Genomic DNA, 18859 nt, shown 5'->3' with positions numbered 1-18859 from the left:
CAGGCTGTAATTCATTCTTAATAAATGGTATGGGATATCAATTAATTTATTTCTCTTAGGAGTGTATTACAATCTACGGGCAACAAACCCCCATCGTTTTGATTTGCCGTCGTCCAGTCCGGGCTCAGGTGCTCACTTCCGTCCTCCCATGAATTATATAGAGTAAAAGGCACCTTGGTCCGATTTTTTGGGTGGTACGAAACGTCCCAGTGGGCGGGACTTATCGTCTCCACGCTCCGTTACATTGCCTCTTCCAGAAATCTCCAGAAAGTGGTTGAGTTATTGGCTGCGACCCACCACAGTGGATTAACTGTTAGGTGCATATAATCTATGGCGGTGTGGGGTGGGGGGGGGGGGGTTAAAGGGACATGCCTAAATCGGCTTTGCTTCGCCTGGGGGATCGAAGTTGTTTCTTTTGCAGAAAGTGTTGTAACCACTGGACCACGAGGTCCCATTACTATTATAATAAGAATTATTATTATTAATCCAAGGACTCGTCTGTGCCTTTGTACGTATGTGCGCTTACGCGCGCGCAGCCCCGCTGTTTCCTTTTCCTTTCTCGCTCGCTGGAACGTACGCACACGTTTACGCGCCCTCGCGTGCGCGAGCGGACACCGAAGCAAGGAATGACCTCATAAACAAAGAGGTAATCGAGAGGTTTATCTTTGGTTCTTTTGTTTCTGTTTTTCCTCCTTCCTTCTTCTTCTTCTTCTTCTTCTTCTTCTTCTTCTATATCCTTGTGGCGTCCTTCTGAAGTTCCCTCCTACCGCCGTCTCTCTCTCTCTCTCTCTCTCTTACCAGCGTTCCGAAGTTTCCTCGATCACCTTCCTATCCTTCCCTCTATTTCCTTTCTCTTTTCCTTCTTCTTCCTCTTCTTCTTCTTTTTCTTCTTCTTACTTATTTTCCTTCTTTTTCCACTCACCCCCTATGCGCGGCGTGAGAGCCGGCTGCTCTCTCTCTCTCTCTCTCTCTCTCTCTCTGCTCTGCTCTGCTCTGCTCTTTTTCCGAGGGACAACTGTGGGGCTCTCTCTCTCTCTCTCTCTCTCTCTCTCTCTCTCTCTCAGCCAAGCAACCTGGACGCGAGAGAGAGAGGGGAACCTCAGTCACTCGCGAGGTTCGCCGCCAGTAAGGACACCTCCCACATTCGTTAGCTCGCACGTGGCGGCTCGCAGGTCACTCGTCGGTACTCGTTGATGCCTGCATTATTCGGACGCTACTAGGGGGTGTGGGGGTTCTGGATTTCCCCCAGGGGGACAGCTTCTTCTTCTTCTTCTTCCTCAGCCTTCTCGAGCTTCCCCAGTGGGAAGGAACAAGGAAGAGGAGAGGAGGACGCGTTGTTCATGACATATTAAGGTGTTGCTTTGACCGGATCCTTTGGTTACATATATATTTATTGTGTTGTTTCAGTGACTCAATCTCCAGTTTTAGGTTGTTTTAACCCACGCCCAAAGGTCCGTTTTAACCGCCGCCCCCCCCTCCCCGCCCCTCCACGAAATCCTTCGGCGTCATGGTCCCTCGCCGATGTCGTTGAGCGAGAGTTCTCTAAACGCTCAGGGCGATGACGTCTTGCGAAGTAATCGCTTAAAGTAATCGCTTGGAGAAGTTATATCATAATCACTTGGTCGCTCTCTCTCGCAGTCATTAACGGGACGGATTGCTTCGTCTCTTGATACCCCGGGCCACCTTCCCCCTGCCACCCTGCCACCCTTCGACGTTGAAATAACCTGAATTATCTGACAATAATTCGTTCCCCCCACCCGTTGTATCGCCGCCATGCCACGATTCAGAACAGCGTTCTAGAAAACCACAATGAAGAAGATGATTTCCTGATACTGATCTCGCATAGAAAAAGAAAAGGAAATTAAGTGATTAAATCTATTTTTTTTAATAACGAAAAGGAAAATCAAAGGGGTTTTCTTATACATAAAATCAATAGTATTACCTCAAGTGACACGTCCGTTTCTCGATGAACTGGAAGCACTGACCTTGCTTTTGGGGGGAAGACAAAAAGGGACGCACGCGGATTTCCGAAGCCCGGAGCCGTTGTTGTTGTTGTAGTAGTAGTAGTAATAGTAGCAGTACCTACTACTACGGGAGGAGTAAGAGCAGCTGCCTTTCGGGAACAGTAGCAGCCCGACGATTGTTTTCCTCGAAGACACCAAGTCCCGTTTTCTGTTGAAGCCTCGTATTCCGGAGCATAATGGGGGATGAAGGAGAAAAGTTTTACGACGATGAGGTAAGTCCAGGACGAATGTTTTTTTTTTTCTCTCCCTCTGGGAATGAACGAAAGGGATAGGAGAGAAACATCAGTATGGTACCCGTCTCCTTAACTAATGAAAGAGAGAAGAAGAAATGGGGAAGATTCATGACTAGATGTGACCTAAACGTTCTGTAACTCTAGGCGCATAGAAAATGTGGTTCTCGGCTTGTCATTTGACTTCTGAATTTGAGAGGGACAAAAGGGTGGGAATTATATAGTATTGGATTCTACGATTTCAATATGGAATCTTTAGTTGAATTAAAGGTTGCAGTATAAGATTCTCTTTGAAGGGTTGACTTCTGAACTTGACAGGGACAAAAGGGTGGGAGGATATAGTATTGGCTTCTAAGATTCCAATATGGAATCGCTCGTTGAATTAAACGTTGCATTATATGATTCTGTTCCATGTATTACACCATTAGAGAAGTATTTATTTCAATGAACGTACGACCAATACATAGGAATCTTTGTGAATTCTGCCTTCTCCGTAACACACCTTTGCCAATCACTGCTGTATTTCATACGAACTGTAATCAGGGAATGTTTATGGGTCGTATGATATCCATAAAAGATAATTCTTCACTGATAATTTGTTCTGGTTAGATAGTTACATCAGTTACTCATTAGGGAAAAGAAAAAAAAACTGCTCTCCTGTCAGGTATGCCCGAGACATAAACTGCCTTTCCGTATGTTGCTATGATGATCGATGCTTGGTCGGTGGAAAATGGTTCCATTGTTATTAGAAATGCGGCTAGATTGTGTGTGTGTGTGTGTGTGTGTGTGTACGAGAGAGAGAGAGAGAGAGAGAGAAGGCCGCGGACATGTTTTCCAGACACCTCTCCTGTTCTAGATGAAGAGAGATAAAGATGAGGAGAGAAAGGCAGGCGAGAGAGAGAGAGAGAGAGAGAGAGAGAGAGAGAGAGAGAGAGAGAGAGAGCATACCAAGTATATAGCTCGCAAACACCTTCCACTCTCTAGAATTTTCTCAAACACCTTCTCAGCCTTGATATTGTGATATTTCATTATTTCAACTGGATGATTTGCAGGACAAACTTATTTTGCTCTAGTGAGTATCACGAAAAGAATAAAAATCAAATTATTGTGATTTGAGCGAGCAGTCTTATGCATATTATTACGTTACCTAAAGAGCCACTATTTTTTTTCTTCTTCATTTCGCCGTTTTGAAGCAATTCATATAATATTCCAAAGCATTATAGTACCGCTAACCTTTCGTAATACCCGATTAATTGATGTTCATACCAGTTCAATGGTAACTTTGGTCAAAGATCGTCTGAATATCTGGCTACTAAATACTCACGACTTTTTATATAAGCGTTTATTGTTTTCCAGTTATGTACCGGAGATTTTATCTATCCACGGCATGTATGTACGAAAACACGCTCCCAACATGACATATCATATATACCTGTGAGCGTCTACGCATATTATGCGTCACCACTCACATACCCTAATCTTGATTAGCTAGGGCAAGAATTCGCCCTACGAAAAGATAGGTAAATGTTTAAAACCGTAAAGCCGGTGTGATTCCGATTCCGACCCATCTCGGAAATCGAATCGGCTTTGCCTTTTTTGGGGTTGGGGGGTTATATCCAACGTCTCTACAAAAATGCGTAAATTTCCATGCAAAGCTTTTTGAGATATCTCACAACAACTTTACTTAAGAAGCCTGCGGTAATCAATCATATATACAAACGTTACGTCAGTATTCTCTCTCTCTCTCTCTCTCTCTCTCTCTCTCTCTCTCTCTCTCTCTCTCTCTCTTCTTTCGGAAAGCTTTTGCTACCGAACATATAGAGCGATAATTTCGGCCACGCACGGGCTCTTGTGTCATATGTAGACGGGACTCTTCTGGAAGGTGTACCAGGATCATTTGCATTTGATTATAATCGATGGTTTATTTGGGCGATAGGATATTAATTAAGTTTAGAAATATATTTTGTACGTGATTGTGATTTTCTTAGCAGGTTAAGTGATCATAGATGTCATGCTTATGTTGGTCATTTAAGTAAAAGGCGGATAATAATAATAATAATAATAATAATAATAATAATAATAATAATAATAATATAATAATAATAATAATAATAGACTTCATAGTCTTCAGGAAACTGTAAATCTCCCTGGTAAATCTTTTAAATGTCTTTCTCACATTCCTCCGTAGATTTCAGTCTCCTCCTCCTCCTCCTCCTCCTCCTCCTCCTCCCAAGTCGTCCCGGATTATACACAAGATTTCAACAACGAGAACCAGGCGAGATTTGATCATGCAAATAGGTGCTGTACAGATCAATAGTTTGCTCCCGCCGTTAGACCTAAAACAAGATAGAAACGTCTTCTTCTTCTTCTTCTTCTTCTTATTCTTCTTCTTCTGCTTGCAGGCGACACACACGCGACTTCTTCTTACCCCGTGTGCTCCGAAAAGCGGGCGCCGCGCCCTTGGGAGACCGGACGTTGGTTTCTAGGTCCAGCGTATTCTTGGCAACGCTCTGTTGTTAATATATATATATATATATATATATATATATATATATATAGTATATATAGATATATGATATATATACATATATATAATAAGTGATCTCCTCTCCTCTCTGTATTTCCCGTTGCCCTCCGTTACTTCTTTCTAATGAACACCATAATATTTTTTTGCAGAGTCGAATCTCAAGTCACTGGCCCCTTACGTAGGTGGGCTGGTTCCATATGAATAGGGTTCATCTTCAGAGTAAATAATAATAATAATAATAATAATAAGTCACAAATACCGTTTTGATATCCAATTCGCCACACCTTGGGAAAACGTACACCATTGGGTAATTGTAACTGACTAATGCCCTCGTGCCCGGCCAGGACTCGAACCGTTGCCCTGTTTATAAACAGGTATAGACAGTGTTTTGACCGCCTGCTAATATATTAAGTTAGGTTTAATAACCCATAACGTATTTTAATGTTTTGACAGAATGAACGCGAATGTGTATTATACAAGAGTATACGCATGTATAAATAAGCAAATTTAATATAATAATACGTTTTATTTGGTTTAATGTGCACACATACGCGAATGCATAAGCGCAATACGTTTTGCTTCGTTGCTCCGCGTAATGAATTTTATGGCGTCTTAATCACCAACAGACGCCGTTGGATTATTTGTTCATTTAACAAACAGAGCGGACGGAGTTGATTCTTTATAACTGAAAGGTGATTATAAGATTCGCTTACGGTTTTCTTCCATCCTCAGACCGCTGATTGAATGATTAATTGATGTGGCGTGACGAAACGTCGCGGAGAGCCGTCCTAAGGCTATGGCCCCACCGAATCCGTCGCGGCGCGTCGCGTACGTCCAACACGGCTACGCGTTTTGTGCGTTTCGATCAACTGTCATAGTTCAAACACGAGTGGCCCAACACGGCGCATGAGCGTACGTGGCGTCAGGTGCGTTATCGGACTGGACGCACAAGGAACAAAACATTTTGTTTTTAGCCGCACGTGGACGTGCGTCTCCGAGCTGGGGTCCGCATGAAGGAAGAAATTGTGGTAGACCTACAACAACCTGCATTTGAACCACCTGCCCAACTTTGAGTTATAATCAAATGTGATGATTTGTGGTTATGATAAAGGATTAAAGTATTTTTTTTATTATATTCTAATGGATACATTTATGTAAATATCTTTATTTCAGAAGTTCCTGTATCAAAGTGTTCAGTTCACACACAATTCTACGTATCTTAATTTTTGTATTAAATAAAATAAAGTGCAACTTTACAAATTTTGAAATCAGTAATCCTTCCCTCAGAGTTACTACAAGTTTCTTACGTTGATACGGATCTTCTGTAATTGGTATCAAATTTTGATGTTCGAGATATAATGCCCTCGTGAATTAAGTCAAAGGTTTTCGGTGGCATCCGACAGTATTAAAAATAACTTGTCTGGACGCTATCGTAACTTATGAAAGAGTTTTGCATATTCTCCACTCTTTCCTCATCTAAAGTTATGTCATAAGTCCAGATTTTCCTACTGTTCAACGCCTCTAATTTGGTTGACAGCACCGAGTCAGAGGAAAACCTCGCGCTCTCCCTTCATAACGGCAAGTACTGGTGAAGTTTGAATTGTCCGTCTTTTAACCGTCACTCGTTTGTGTGGTTGGGCCACACTCGCAGAAGACGGAGACGCTTGTAGACGGATAGCCGTGTTGCACGCACGCGACGCGCCGCGTCGGATTTGGTGGGGCCTTAGCCTAATGGAGGTGTGCGTGCGCATACCGTGAATTAAAGTTTTGAATACTGTCACCGATGTCGTATGAAATGTAAAGGTTTTATGATTTTTATTCGACAAGTAATCTAATGTGTACTATTTTGTGTTGCTATGCATTTCGTATGCAATACGAGGAATATAATTAAGTATATCATAAATCGCGTGTAATGCAGTGATTGTCGCACGTAATGCATAGCATGTCGTTTGTAATGTAGTGAATTACCCATGTCACTGGCTAAAGCACGTATGTTACAGATCAGTGTACCTCATGTAATGCTTTGAATATCAAATAACATGCACTGCAATCCGCATGCAGGTAGTGACAATCATTTGCATCTGAAATGCAAGAAATGCACAGTGGGATGCGGTAAATACCGCATGTCATAACAAATACATCGAATACAGATGTATCGGTGTATCGAAAAAGTCCAATTCTAGGTTGGTATGTCACGGGCTTTATAAAAAAAAAATCATTGACTTACGCCGTCTGTTTAGGGCTAGGTGAAGTTAGGTTAAAGTCTTTGATTATTTGCTTAAATGTTCTAGCTTCTTTTTTTTTTATTTTGACAGAAAATCTCCGTTGTCACCATAGTAATGTATCTAAACTGCAACTTGTCATACAATTTATGAAAATGTAGTTAAAACTTGAAGATTGTATGTTGACCAGCTATATATCCAAGCAGAGAATTCTCTCTCTCTCTCTCTCTCTCTCTCTCTCTCTCTCTCTCTCTCTCTCTCTCTCTCTCTCGAGCTATTTACTTATCAAGTCTCATGTTATGCCCACGCACTTTTCTGAACAATATCGGCATGAAGTCTCTCTCTCTCTCTCTCATCCTTCTCCCTTCCGTCTCTCTCCTCATTCCTGCGAGCACGAGAATTAAAAGGAACTATTCCTCTCTCTCCTCTCTTCCTCTCTCCTCTCAAGAAGCTATTTACTTATTAAATCTCATGTTTTGCCCCCGCTCCTTTCTGTACAATATCGGCACTCAGAGAACTTATTTAATTAAGGAAAGCTCTCCAATAACGGCAGATAATCCCATTGATAACACAAAGGAAGGCTTCACCGTAATACCCGAACCAGTGGTTGTTTCGTTACTCTGAAAACACAGGCTGATCCACTAATAATGGCATTATATTGTAAGATTTTCGTTGATAGTTACTGTGACAAATTCTAAGCTGGACAAATCGTGGTTTTTCGAAAGGATTCTTGGTAGTGGAGGTACACAACTATTTTGAAGCTATATTCAAAATTCTTTGTTATAAGTGGAGGTATATAACTATATCGAAGAACAACAGTGGAGGTATATAACTATATCGAAGATATGTTCATATCAAGGGTACTGAATCTTTTAAAAGATATATTTATTTGAAGACTTTTTTTTTAACATTTTGTTAGTAGAGGTATATAACCATTTGTAAGATATATTTGTAAGAACGGTATTTAAATTTCTAAAGATATATTTATTTCAAGTTTAAAAAATATCTTTTTATTGTTCAATAACACATTTTTATTTAGGTGATCTATTTTCTATTGGACATATTTTTAAACACGAAAGGATATATTTTCTTATATTTTCTCTGATCTTACTGAAGTATTTAAGACCAATTTCAATTATCTCTTGGAGACCTTTACGAACACCCGTGTTACCGAAATCAGCCATAATCCCGGGTTCTCTCTTTCACCTGATGATTAGAATAATTCGATTTTAGCATCGAGTGTGAAGGTTCAGAATTTAGGAGTCAATTAACAGTGCCAATAATAAACTATCGTCTTGCGATTTTCGCTTTGTCGTTTGATTTTCACATTCATAATTCTCCACATGTTAGCAAACTGAAATATTAATTTTAATTTATTGCATGATAAAATTACAAGTCCAGAGGTTTACTCATTTTTGTATTTTACAGAATAATATATATATATATACGTAATATATATATATATATAATATATATATATATATATATATATATATATATATATAGATATATATATATATATATATATATATTTATTATCTGTAAAATACAAAAATGAGTAAACCTCTGGACTTGTAATTTTATCATGCAATAAATTAAAATTAATATTTCAGTTGCTAACATGTGGAGAATTATGAATGTAGAGAGACTTCATGCCGATATATATATAAAAAAAAATTATATATATAATATATATATATATATATATTATATATTTATATATATTATATATATATATATAATATATATATATATATATCTATATTAATATATATAAAATGTTTAGTGTATGTATGTGCGCACACACACACACACACACACACGCACGACAACCCCACATAGGCAAAGAAAGCTACTCAAGGGGCGTTGTCGTAGCGGGTGACCTTTAATTACAATGTAGTTTTTGGGCCCCCTTCCGTAGTGAGCTGAATTTTTGCCTGACTTTGTCCTCCATTTGTACCCGGATGTGTTGATAAACACGAAGGCTCACGGCTCATGCGATATGCGTATGTTAATTCGGTATTGACCTGTGATTTCAATCACGCCACGGATCTGATAGTTGCGGTATCTGTGCAGTCTATGTGTCCGTATATTTGAATGCATGGTATATGTATGTATGCATGTGTGTCTGCGCACGTTTGTGTATGTGTTTGCATTCCACAAGGAACCCTTCATAATTATAATTTACTCGAATGCATATTGTCTAAGCAATATTGTATGACCATGAATCAGTGCATGGCGTTCTCCATTAAGAATGTCTTATCAATGTGTTAAATACCTAACACATACCGCTTGTTTATTTCCAATAAATCGTTATTGGGTGCACTAAAAGTGTAAAGTATTTCAAAATGAATGTGATAAGGAAAAGGATATACTTCCATGATAAATAATTATAAGGCTTTATTTCAATTTTATATGTTCTTCAGTATCTAATTTTACTTATTCAGTGTGGTTTACATCAAGCTTGGCTTGGTTCCTTGGACCGATCAATATTTTCTCGGACATCTGTATGAATACATCAGGTTTTCCTCCATTATCACTTATGTATGTCGTCAGTTTAATTCTACTAAAATCTGATTATTAATACGTGGCTGCAATGTTGATTAGATTTTCAAGAAAGGATCGGCTTTGGAGAGAATTAAAGGTATGAATTTTAAATGAGAGGTCAAATTGTTTTAACATATAAGTAATCAGATGGTATATTCCGACTGCAAGGCAGTTAGATAGTATATTCCACCTGCAAGGCAATTAGATAGTATATTCCAACTGCGAGGCAATTAAGTAGTATTTTCCAACTGTAAGGCAATCAGAGAGTATATTCCAACTGCAATGGAATCAAATGGTATTTTCCAACTGCAAGGCAGTCAGATAGTATTTTCCAACTGCAAGGGAATCAAATGGAATTTTCCAACTGCAAGGCAATCAGATAGTATTTTCAAACTTGAGTGAATATAGTGGCAAAAAGGGGATCAATTTACTCTACTCCTAATTCTGAGCGTCACCTTTCTTGCGCAAAAACAGCGGCCAGGTGTGTCTTTGTAAACCCCGGTCATGGGCTTAGATTTTCAACTTTACTATGATTTCTCATCGTTTATATGTTTGTGAACTTGAAGGCGTTGTCGTTGAATATTCCACGCTTTCAGAATATATGTCCTTCTCTTTTCTTTCCCTCTTCCATATGCATTTATGAGGGACATTCATTACGAGCGCTTTTGGAAAATAAAATATTTAAATTTTTCTTATTTTATATGTGCGTTTTCCCTTTTCATCGTGAGCTTCCAATTGAATTTCATGGCTCGGGGATCATATCATGTTAATTTTGTTTGTAGTTAAAATATTTTTTTCTTTGGAAGTTAATGTAGCATCGAATTTCTATGGAATCGCCTGTTAGAGTATCGCTCATGTATTTAGCATATATATAAATATTATTTTTTTTTCATATATATTTAATGTTCATAAACTATATATTTATTCCACAAATCACCTTTTCATAGCGCCTGCGCCGTGCACTTCTTCAAGACAGATCTAGTTACCTTTTTTTATTTTTTTTTGCCGATCCCGTATTATTCCCTCTAACGACTCCCGGACAACGGTTCGACCTAACGGCCTTATTTGACGGGTTTCCGTTATTGCCAAATCGGGGATATCGCCGCGTTCCGCGGAACCTCTTGGGCGGGGCACTTCCCAGAGATCCCGGCCATTTCAGGGGAGAAAGTGTCGGCATTACGCTCCGAACGATACCAGTGACCCACGATCCGATAATGTGTAATCCAGTTGCCGACGATCCGATGATGTACGGTCCCCGGCCCTGGGTGGGCATTTTCTGCAATCTTGCATAATGGATTCTCGGGAATGGCGTTTATTTGGGGGTTGATTGGAGGCGTTCTACCGTTTTGTTTTTCGTGTATATTTTCTTATGCATATTTCCTATAATTGTTACATCGGATGTCCTTAACCGTTATTGTCTTCATTTTCGTAATAAAATTTTTGTTCGTTGTCACAATTCCTTTCATATGAATAATATTCATGGTTAATAATCCTGGAATTATTTATCCGATGATAAATTCAAACTTAGTGAAATGTGGGTAGAAATGCCCTTAGACCTTTTCACACTGCGTTAAACATTTTTATGTGACTACTTATGAACGTCAAAATTACAATTTTTATAGTGAAATCTGGGTACAATCTCCCGTAGAGTTTATATGACGCAGTATACATTTGATCTCGTGTATACGTACAAATAATTACAACGTTTGGGTAAAAGGGTGGAAAAATACGGATGTTTTAATGGACATTTTGAAAAGTAAAGCAAAAAACACCAAATATGTGTAAGATACAGAGTTGTTAAAAATGATAAATAAAGATAGCTGTTAAATTGATACAAAATATATCTGGAAATTTCACTCATTAACGCTACTATATAAAAGCATATTTTAAGATTTCTCATATACAGAAACCAAACACACACATTTGTATATACCACGATTCTGTAAAACGCGAGCAGATAAGACAGTAATGAATAGTGAGCAAATATCTCTTTACGTGTAAGTTACAGAACGCCCCAATAGCGCAGGCAGAGAGGAGAGCCTCAGGAACAGGAAGATTGTCGGGGGACAATTAGCTTTTTTTGCTGGCCAGCTCTCCAACTTAAGTAATAGCCTGTTTACATCAAGAGGGGCATTAGGGAAGGGGGTTTTTGGTTTGGGGGGGTTAAAACAAGGGAGGAAAAGTGTGCGAGTCAGGAGGAAAAGAGAGGAAAACGTAGAGGAATGGAGGATTTTGTTTTTAAGAAGGATACACGTGAATTAGACAATAATATTCTGATGTTTAATATGTGTTTAATTTATTGTATATATATATATATATATATATATTATATAATATATATATATATCTATATATATATATACATATTATATATATATAGATATATATATATACATACATATATATATATATATATATATATATATATATATATATATATATATATATATATATACTATATATATATATATATATAGATATATATATATATATATATATATATCTATATATATAATATATATATATATATATACATATATATATATATATATATATATATATATATATATATATATATATATATATATATGTATAAACGACTATATAATTCTAAAAATGTTATATATATTAGATGGAAAAATTTACAAAAATAATCCAACAAACAGCAGCGTCAAATGTATTTGCTAAAATATATACAATTTTTTCTTTGCTAAAATACAAGTGAAAACTCGGTGGTATTTAGGGACCGATATTGTTTGAGTATTTTATCAAGGCAAAATATGAATTCTTTCAAGTATTTTAGTAAAGTAAAATACTGATTTTAAGTCCCTTTGGAATGAGTGATTCAGTGTTTCGACCTAATGTAGTATATTTTCAGAAAAATGTACCATTTTTATGCAATGCAAACAGGGTAGCGTAGATCGGAAGTAACTATCATAGCTGTAAATTGTATCGATAGAATTGCTTTCCCCCAGATATGCTACGTTTAGTCGAAAAGGGAGATAAGAATTCCGTCTCCTTTTGTTGCTTTCCTTAAGTGATGGAATCTGAGAACGGATGCCACACACTCGAAAGTGGGATGAATTGGAGACAAAGTGTCTTTGAGGTCGGCAATAAGGTTTTATTTGATGGCTCTACGTCCCAAATATAGCTGTTATATATCGCAGTTTGCCGCCGCTCCTCACGCACACACACACACACACACACACACACACACACACACACAGAGAGAGGAGAGAGAAGAGAGACGAGAGAGAGAGAGAGAGAGAGAGAGAGAGAGAGAGAGAGAGAGAGTATGCAAACTGCTTTGCATACTATTATATTATGTTTGTTTTGTAGTGTCTAATATTATGATGTTCTAAACAGGGTTTGCTGTTTTTCCTCATATATTGTTAGTTATATCAGAGTAATAGATTTATATAACATGATAGATTTGCATTTTTATTTTCTTTATACGAACTACTGCCTTTGTAACGATACGTCCAAAACATTTATGAAAGTCTTTCGTATTTAATTTCGTTTTACAAATATATATTGAACTACTTACAAAAATACTTGTGATCTCTCCTGTTGAAATTCTTCCCGTTTCTCGTCCCAACGTCGTCTGTGAGGAAACTTTTGAGCTGTAAAACTGACCTTAATTCCGTTCAAAATATTGTAGAAAAAAACCTTCCTTTCGGTCAATTTCCTAAACTATAGATACTATATCATATCTCTAGGAAAGTTCTTATACAATGAATAGCTTTCCAAGTGTCTAGCAGTTGTTCATATATATGTACAATAACACCCTGCAGTATCTGTAAGAAAACTTTCATATACTAGAGTTGTACTGCACCTGCAGTTTTCCCCAAACTTCACAGATAAGGTACCCAGATCTTTCCGTGAGTCCTGTACCCCTAAATACGCCTCGACAGCTTGTGGCCTTTACATCAACCCAATTTGCATATCAATCACGTCTGACAGATAGGTAATAATGGTAATGACTGATGTATGCACCTGACAACAATAATCGAAATTTACATGATAATCAGGCAATGTTAATGGCGCCGTTGACGTTTGCTTGTTTTGAATGGACGGCCGTTGTCATTGCTTTCGACGTCTGCATGAATGACTGAATAGGGGCTCCATTCAGCGTTGCTTTCGTGTTGAGGGAAAGTCACTGGCTGTTGTCATCACCTGGATCAGTGTTGATGTCGTTTGCACGACCATATTCATCCGTGTCGTCTTATCAGTGTTTACCAGAGAGCAGAAATTTCTGAAGGATGTTAGAATTCCTGGAACATAGTATTGTAGAATTTCAAAGCATAACAAAAATAGAAAGATTAAAACATTCAGATATTTCATCAAGCGTGCATAAATGGTCCTTAATTTTTGGGAATTCATAAATGATTAAATTAAAAATTGTATAGTTTTTGTTTGGATTTTGCAAGATTTTCAAATGCAGAGGAGACACTAGAAGGTTTTAAGTGCCGGACTGAATGGCTAGCGTTGATCTGTCGGATTTTGTACACAGATATGTACGCATGCATACACATTCCATATATTTTGATACACATAATACATGTAAAATGTGTAGTTAGCACATTCTCAATGATAGTCATAAGTCACAGTTTGCTTCTTGTGGTAATATGCTGTCATTTATTTTCATATTGTTACTCTGATGGTCTTTCAGTTTTATATTTATTATTTGCGTCTCTCTCTCTCTCTCTCTCTCTCTCTCTCTCTCTCTCTCTCTCTCTCCTCGTCTCTCTCCTCTCCTCTCTCTCCTCTCTCTCTCTCTCCTTCCTGCTCATCAGACGATGCTCTCTGCCTTCCTGCATCTGCTTTTAGAGGCAATTGGAACAGTTCCAAGACATCAAGAGGAAGGTGGTATTTTGGGGGTGGGTGTTGTAAGGGGGAGGGAGCGGTGTCCCTTCCTTGTATAAGGATAGGAGGTGCATAGGTGATTTGCTTTATCATCTGCTTCATGAACAGATAATGCGTGGCGGATAGGTGACAGAGGAATATGGCTGGAAATAGGAGAGGAAAATAAATGAAATGATAAACAACAATCCGCACATTTTGATTGGTTTTGGGGCCTCTTTGTGACCCGTGACATCTCGTTTCAGGTAAGGTCACCTCGCCTCTGAAATCCGGAGTTGGGTCAGCAGGAAGGTGGATGTGGTTTGGAAAGGATTAGTCTTCTTAATAATAATAATAATAATAATAATAATAATAATAATAATAATAATAATATATAATTATTATTATTATTATTATTATTATTATTATTATTATTATTATTATTATTATTATTATTATTATTATTATTGCTGCTATTTCAACGGCATTTAGCCCTGAAAGAGGGACTTCTTCCAACAACAACAACAACAACAACAACAACAACAACAACAACAACAACAACAACAATAATAATAATAATAATAATAATAATTAATAATAATTATATAATTATATTATTATTATTATTATTATTATTATATATTATTATTATTATTAATATGATAATAAAAATAAAAATAATAATAATATGAAGGCCAAGAAACTGAAACGCAGACAATAAACCACGAAAGAGAAATAACAAACAAAAGCAAACGTTGATAATAATAAACTAAAAGGACTGAGATTTGAACTTCACGACTTTGTGCCAGGCAGACTCATTATCAACTGTGCACAGACAACGGCCTAGTAAGATTTAGATATGAGGAGGCTGGATAACACTACTCCAGATTATTTTAAATAAATATATTTAGTCAAGCGTCATATTATTGCAAGTAGGTATATTTTGTCAAGTTTTGTTAGTAAAAATGGAATGAAGTCTAGTTATAAAGAATAAAGCTATGGTGGTATAAAAACATCGTTGTTTCGGTAAGGTACAAGATTACAGGTTTGGCCTGAAAAGGAAAGAACAATTAGAATAAATATTATTTTTAACTAGGAATGTCTAATCAAAATCCGTTTTTAAAAGTCGAAGAAAGTCTGGTTACTCAAACCAAACCGCGATGAAGGTTAAGATGTTGAAATTCAGGTTCTAGTTGAAGCAGGAAAAATTCCTTGACTTACAAAAATATAATTTTGTCTTTACTCAAGTTCAATGAATACGACCTATGTGGTTAGAACGGATAACCTATTTATTACTTATGAACTGATATTTACGACCTTAAACGCGTTTAACTGTTATTTTCTGTGAAATAGAATTCTATATTTTGATGCAGTCAAGAAGAATAGACACAATCAATAATTAGCTCGTAAGTGGGTTGAAACCAAACTGGATTGACAGGGATGACAGCAATTATTTGTCTTCAGCTTCCAGAGACATATTCCAGGGCGTTTTCCAGAACACTCCAGTATTAATGACTTGAGTTTTCACGTGTAATGGAGTGGTAGACCATTAAAAACACAGGTGGCTGCTATATCCTATATATTTTCCACATTGGTAAGATTTTATGTAATAGTAATTCACACTTCTTAACAGTTATGTAAGTTTACATATGCTATAGTTCTTCTTTTTCTTTATCATATTTTGTAAGAAATATGCTTTTGGATAATTTATGACCGCGTTCTGTATCATTTTTAATTCATTTGACATTCAAAATTCAAGTGTCGGTACCTATCAGAAAATCTGACGAAGGCTCTATCCTTCAAATACGGGAAAAAAATCCCCCTTAGATTTAATCTATAAAAGTCTTATTCCCAGTCTTGTTTCAACCTCAACATTTACCGTGGTGTAGGTAACACCTGTATTGCAGTATTCAGGAGACGACCAATTATTTATCGGAGTCAGGCTCGATGTCACTCACCTGAGCTCCTGTATATACCCTCTTCTCCTGTCGAGGTCTGAACTTAAAAGACGAGCTCGTCTTGTTACTTTTTAACATTGCTTCAATTCAAGCTCGATCATCGAAGCTATATTCGGTACTTTTTTATGTTTATGAATGAAAGACATACCATTTAGGTGGTGCCGGAAATATATTTTATTTATTTGCATAAATTAGCTGTTCCCCTTGTGTCATATAGTGCGTCATCAGTGGTCTTACGAGGACCGGCGGTATTTTTGCAGTTTTCCCTAACTTTGGTTATTAATTTAAGCCCCTTTCAGTTCTCCCCTGCTTATATATAATCTGCAGGCAGCCCTTTCATACAGTGTAGTAATACGAGAGGTTAATGGCCTCTTCATACGAGCACTTAGCGGTAATGACAACTATTGTTGTACCCCTTGTTTGTCTCCGAAGGTCTTCAGTACCTTCAATGTCCGTCGGGGAATCTTATTTCTATACAGTTTCAAGGAATAATATCTCCCTCTCTTCGTCTCCTTTATCCCAAAGTCTATTTCTCTCTCCCCTCTTAAGGTCCTCCTCGCATCTCCCATTCGTCCTCTTTCACCTAACTCTTTCTCTTAATCTCCTTGCCTTGAAACTCCATTGGAATAAACTGTTCTTCATTAAGGCTCTCGTTTATCATCCCACTGAGTGGTATCGTCTTCTTCTTTCTTCTTCTTCCTCCTCCTCTTCTTCTTCTTCTTCTTCTGAGCGCTAGAAGAGCTAGCCATTTCAGAACGTTCTTCGACAATTCCGAACGTTTCACATTGCCAAGCTTTCATTTGGTCTATATCTCGCGGGTTAGTTAGGTCATTTATATTTATATTTTAAAAATACTCACTCCTTTGGAATACAGTAATGTTTATGGTCCTTCTCTAACTATTGTGGCTATGTTGTAGCTTTACATCGGCTCCTACTAGTCTAGTTAATAGGCTTCTGACTAGCAAGTAGGCTTCTGCTAGTGAGAAATACTGGCAAATGATTTTCTATGGGCGTACAATCTTCCACTGTTTGTAGACATAGGGAATATAGAAGCGTATATAACTTATCAATTTAGATAAAATATTAAAATTATATCAATTTAGATAAATTATTAAAATTATATAACTTGTCAAGAAATGCTAAAAAACATACGATTAACTTTACGAATTAACTAAGGAATGAAAACTATAATTCGATGAATTTAAAAGGCAAAACAGTAGAATAACTAAATAAATGAATTAGATGAAAAAGATTAATATTTAAGCAAATCGAGACAGAAAACACAATAGCCAAACAACTTCACGAAGGACGGGATTCAAGCAGACTATGGAGTTGCAACTACAGAGCAACATCACTCCTTCTCCCTGATGGGGCATATCTCTCTCTCTCTCTCTCTCTCTCTCTCTCCTTCACAGTAATTGGCCAGACGTAATTGCCACCGTAGCTTTCAGTTTATTGTTAGGACACAATTACTTTGTCCCTTGGAGAAACTACAGTCGTCGTTTCACCCTGTCCTAAAGCAGATGCTTCAGAGAGAGAGAGAGAGAGAGAGAGAGAGAGAGAAGCTAAATGCGACGCTGGTCCCGCCATTATCACCCGGTAACGGCTGGCCTGACGACATTGTTAAGTTGTTACTGAGGAGTGTGTGAATAAATACATGCATCATCTATATATATATTGATATATATATATATATATATATATATATATAGAAATAATATATATATCTTTTTTAAATTAAAAAAAATATATAATATATATATTAATACGTATGTATACTTGACAAAATGGCTACAAAATAAAAATAATATTATATTTACTTTGCCATTTGTGTCTTCAGTAATATCTCAGTAAATTAATCACCCGAAAAAATAGATTTAGAAAATGAAAGAAATATAAAAATTATAACATCTAAGATGCTCTGAAAGATACATCCCTACCTCTCTTTTCTACTTCCCAGCCTCCTACCTATTCCTCTCTTAACCCCCCCCACCCCCCCCTCCCCATCTTTTCCAATACCCGCCTCACCTCCCATAAAATAGTAAAAAAAATGAAAACTCTCAATTAAAAGAAGAAAATCTTGACAAATGCCACCATCTACGTCCCGTAAGATCAAGGAATAATCGCCCATAGAGGGAACACTCTTTTACGCCGAGATATGGAAAAAAAGAGAGTAGGGAAAGGAATATGGGAGAAAAACGAGGGTGCAGAGAGAGAGAGAGAGATAAGGGGCTTTGAGGGTGGGGGGTTGCCGGGCATAGGGGGGTGTCTGATATACAAAAAGAAAGAAAAAAAAAAAGTGGCGGTCGGGTCTGTTTGAAGATATTCATGGAAGGAACAAATCCTCTTGTTTAGGGTAACGCTCGTGGTCACATTACATCGTTCTTAAGCGCCCCTTCCCCCCCCCCCCCCCCCCGTTGCGTGGGCGTGGATGATGTTGGTTTTACCCAGTTTTTTTTTTTTTTTATTTATCTATATTTTTTGGGGGGAGGGATGGAGGGGCCTGTTT

General features: G+C 37.4%; 1 protein-coding gene across 1 annotated transcript in view; it reads left to right on the top strand.

Moving 5' to 3' along the window:
- Window positions 1–1121: 1121 nt before the first annotated feature.
- Window positions 1122–18859, top strand: part of LOC135204249 (dipeptidyl peptidase 4-like) — a gene marked incomplete in the record, with an annotated part of 468438 nt that continues 450700 nt past the window's right edge. The window contains 1 exon segment of the mRNA XM_064234365.1: window positions 1122–2236. Coding sequence (XP_064090435.1) covers window positions 2201–2236 — 36 coding nt within the window.

Source organism: Macrobrachium nipponense, chromosome 44 (assembly GCF_015104395.2).
Source record: "Macrobrachium nipponense isolate FS-2020 chromosome 44, ASM1510439v2, whole genome shotgun sequence".
NCBI classification, from domain to species: Eukaryota; Metazoa; Arthropoda; class Malacostraca; order Decapoda; family Palaemonidae; genus Macrobrachium; species Macrobrachium nipponense.
The sequence above is the reverse complement of the archived record's forward strand: the minus strand, read 5'-3'. Positions and strand labels throughout refer to the sequence as shown.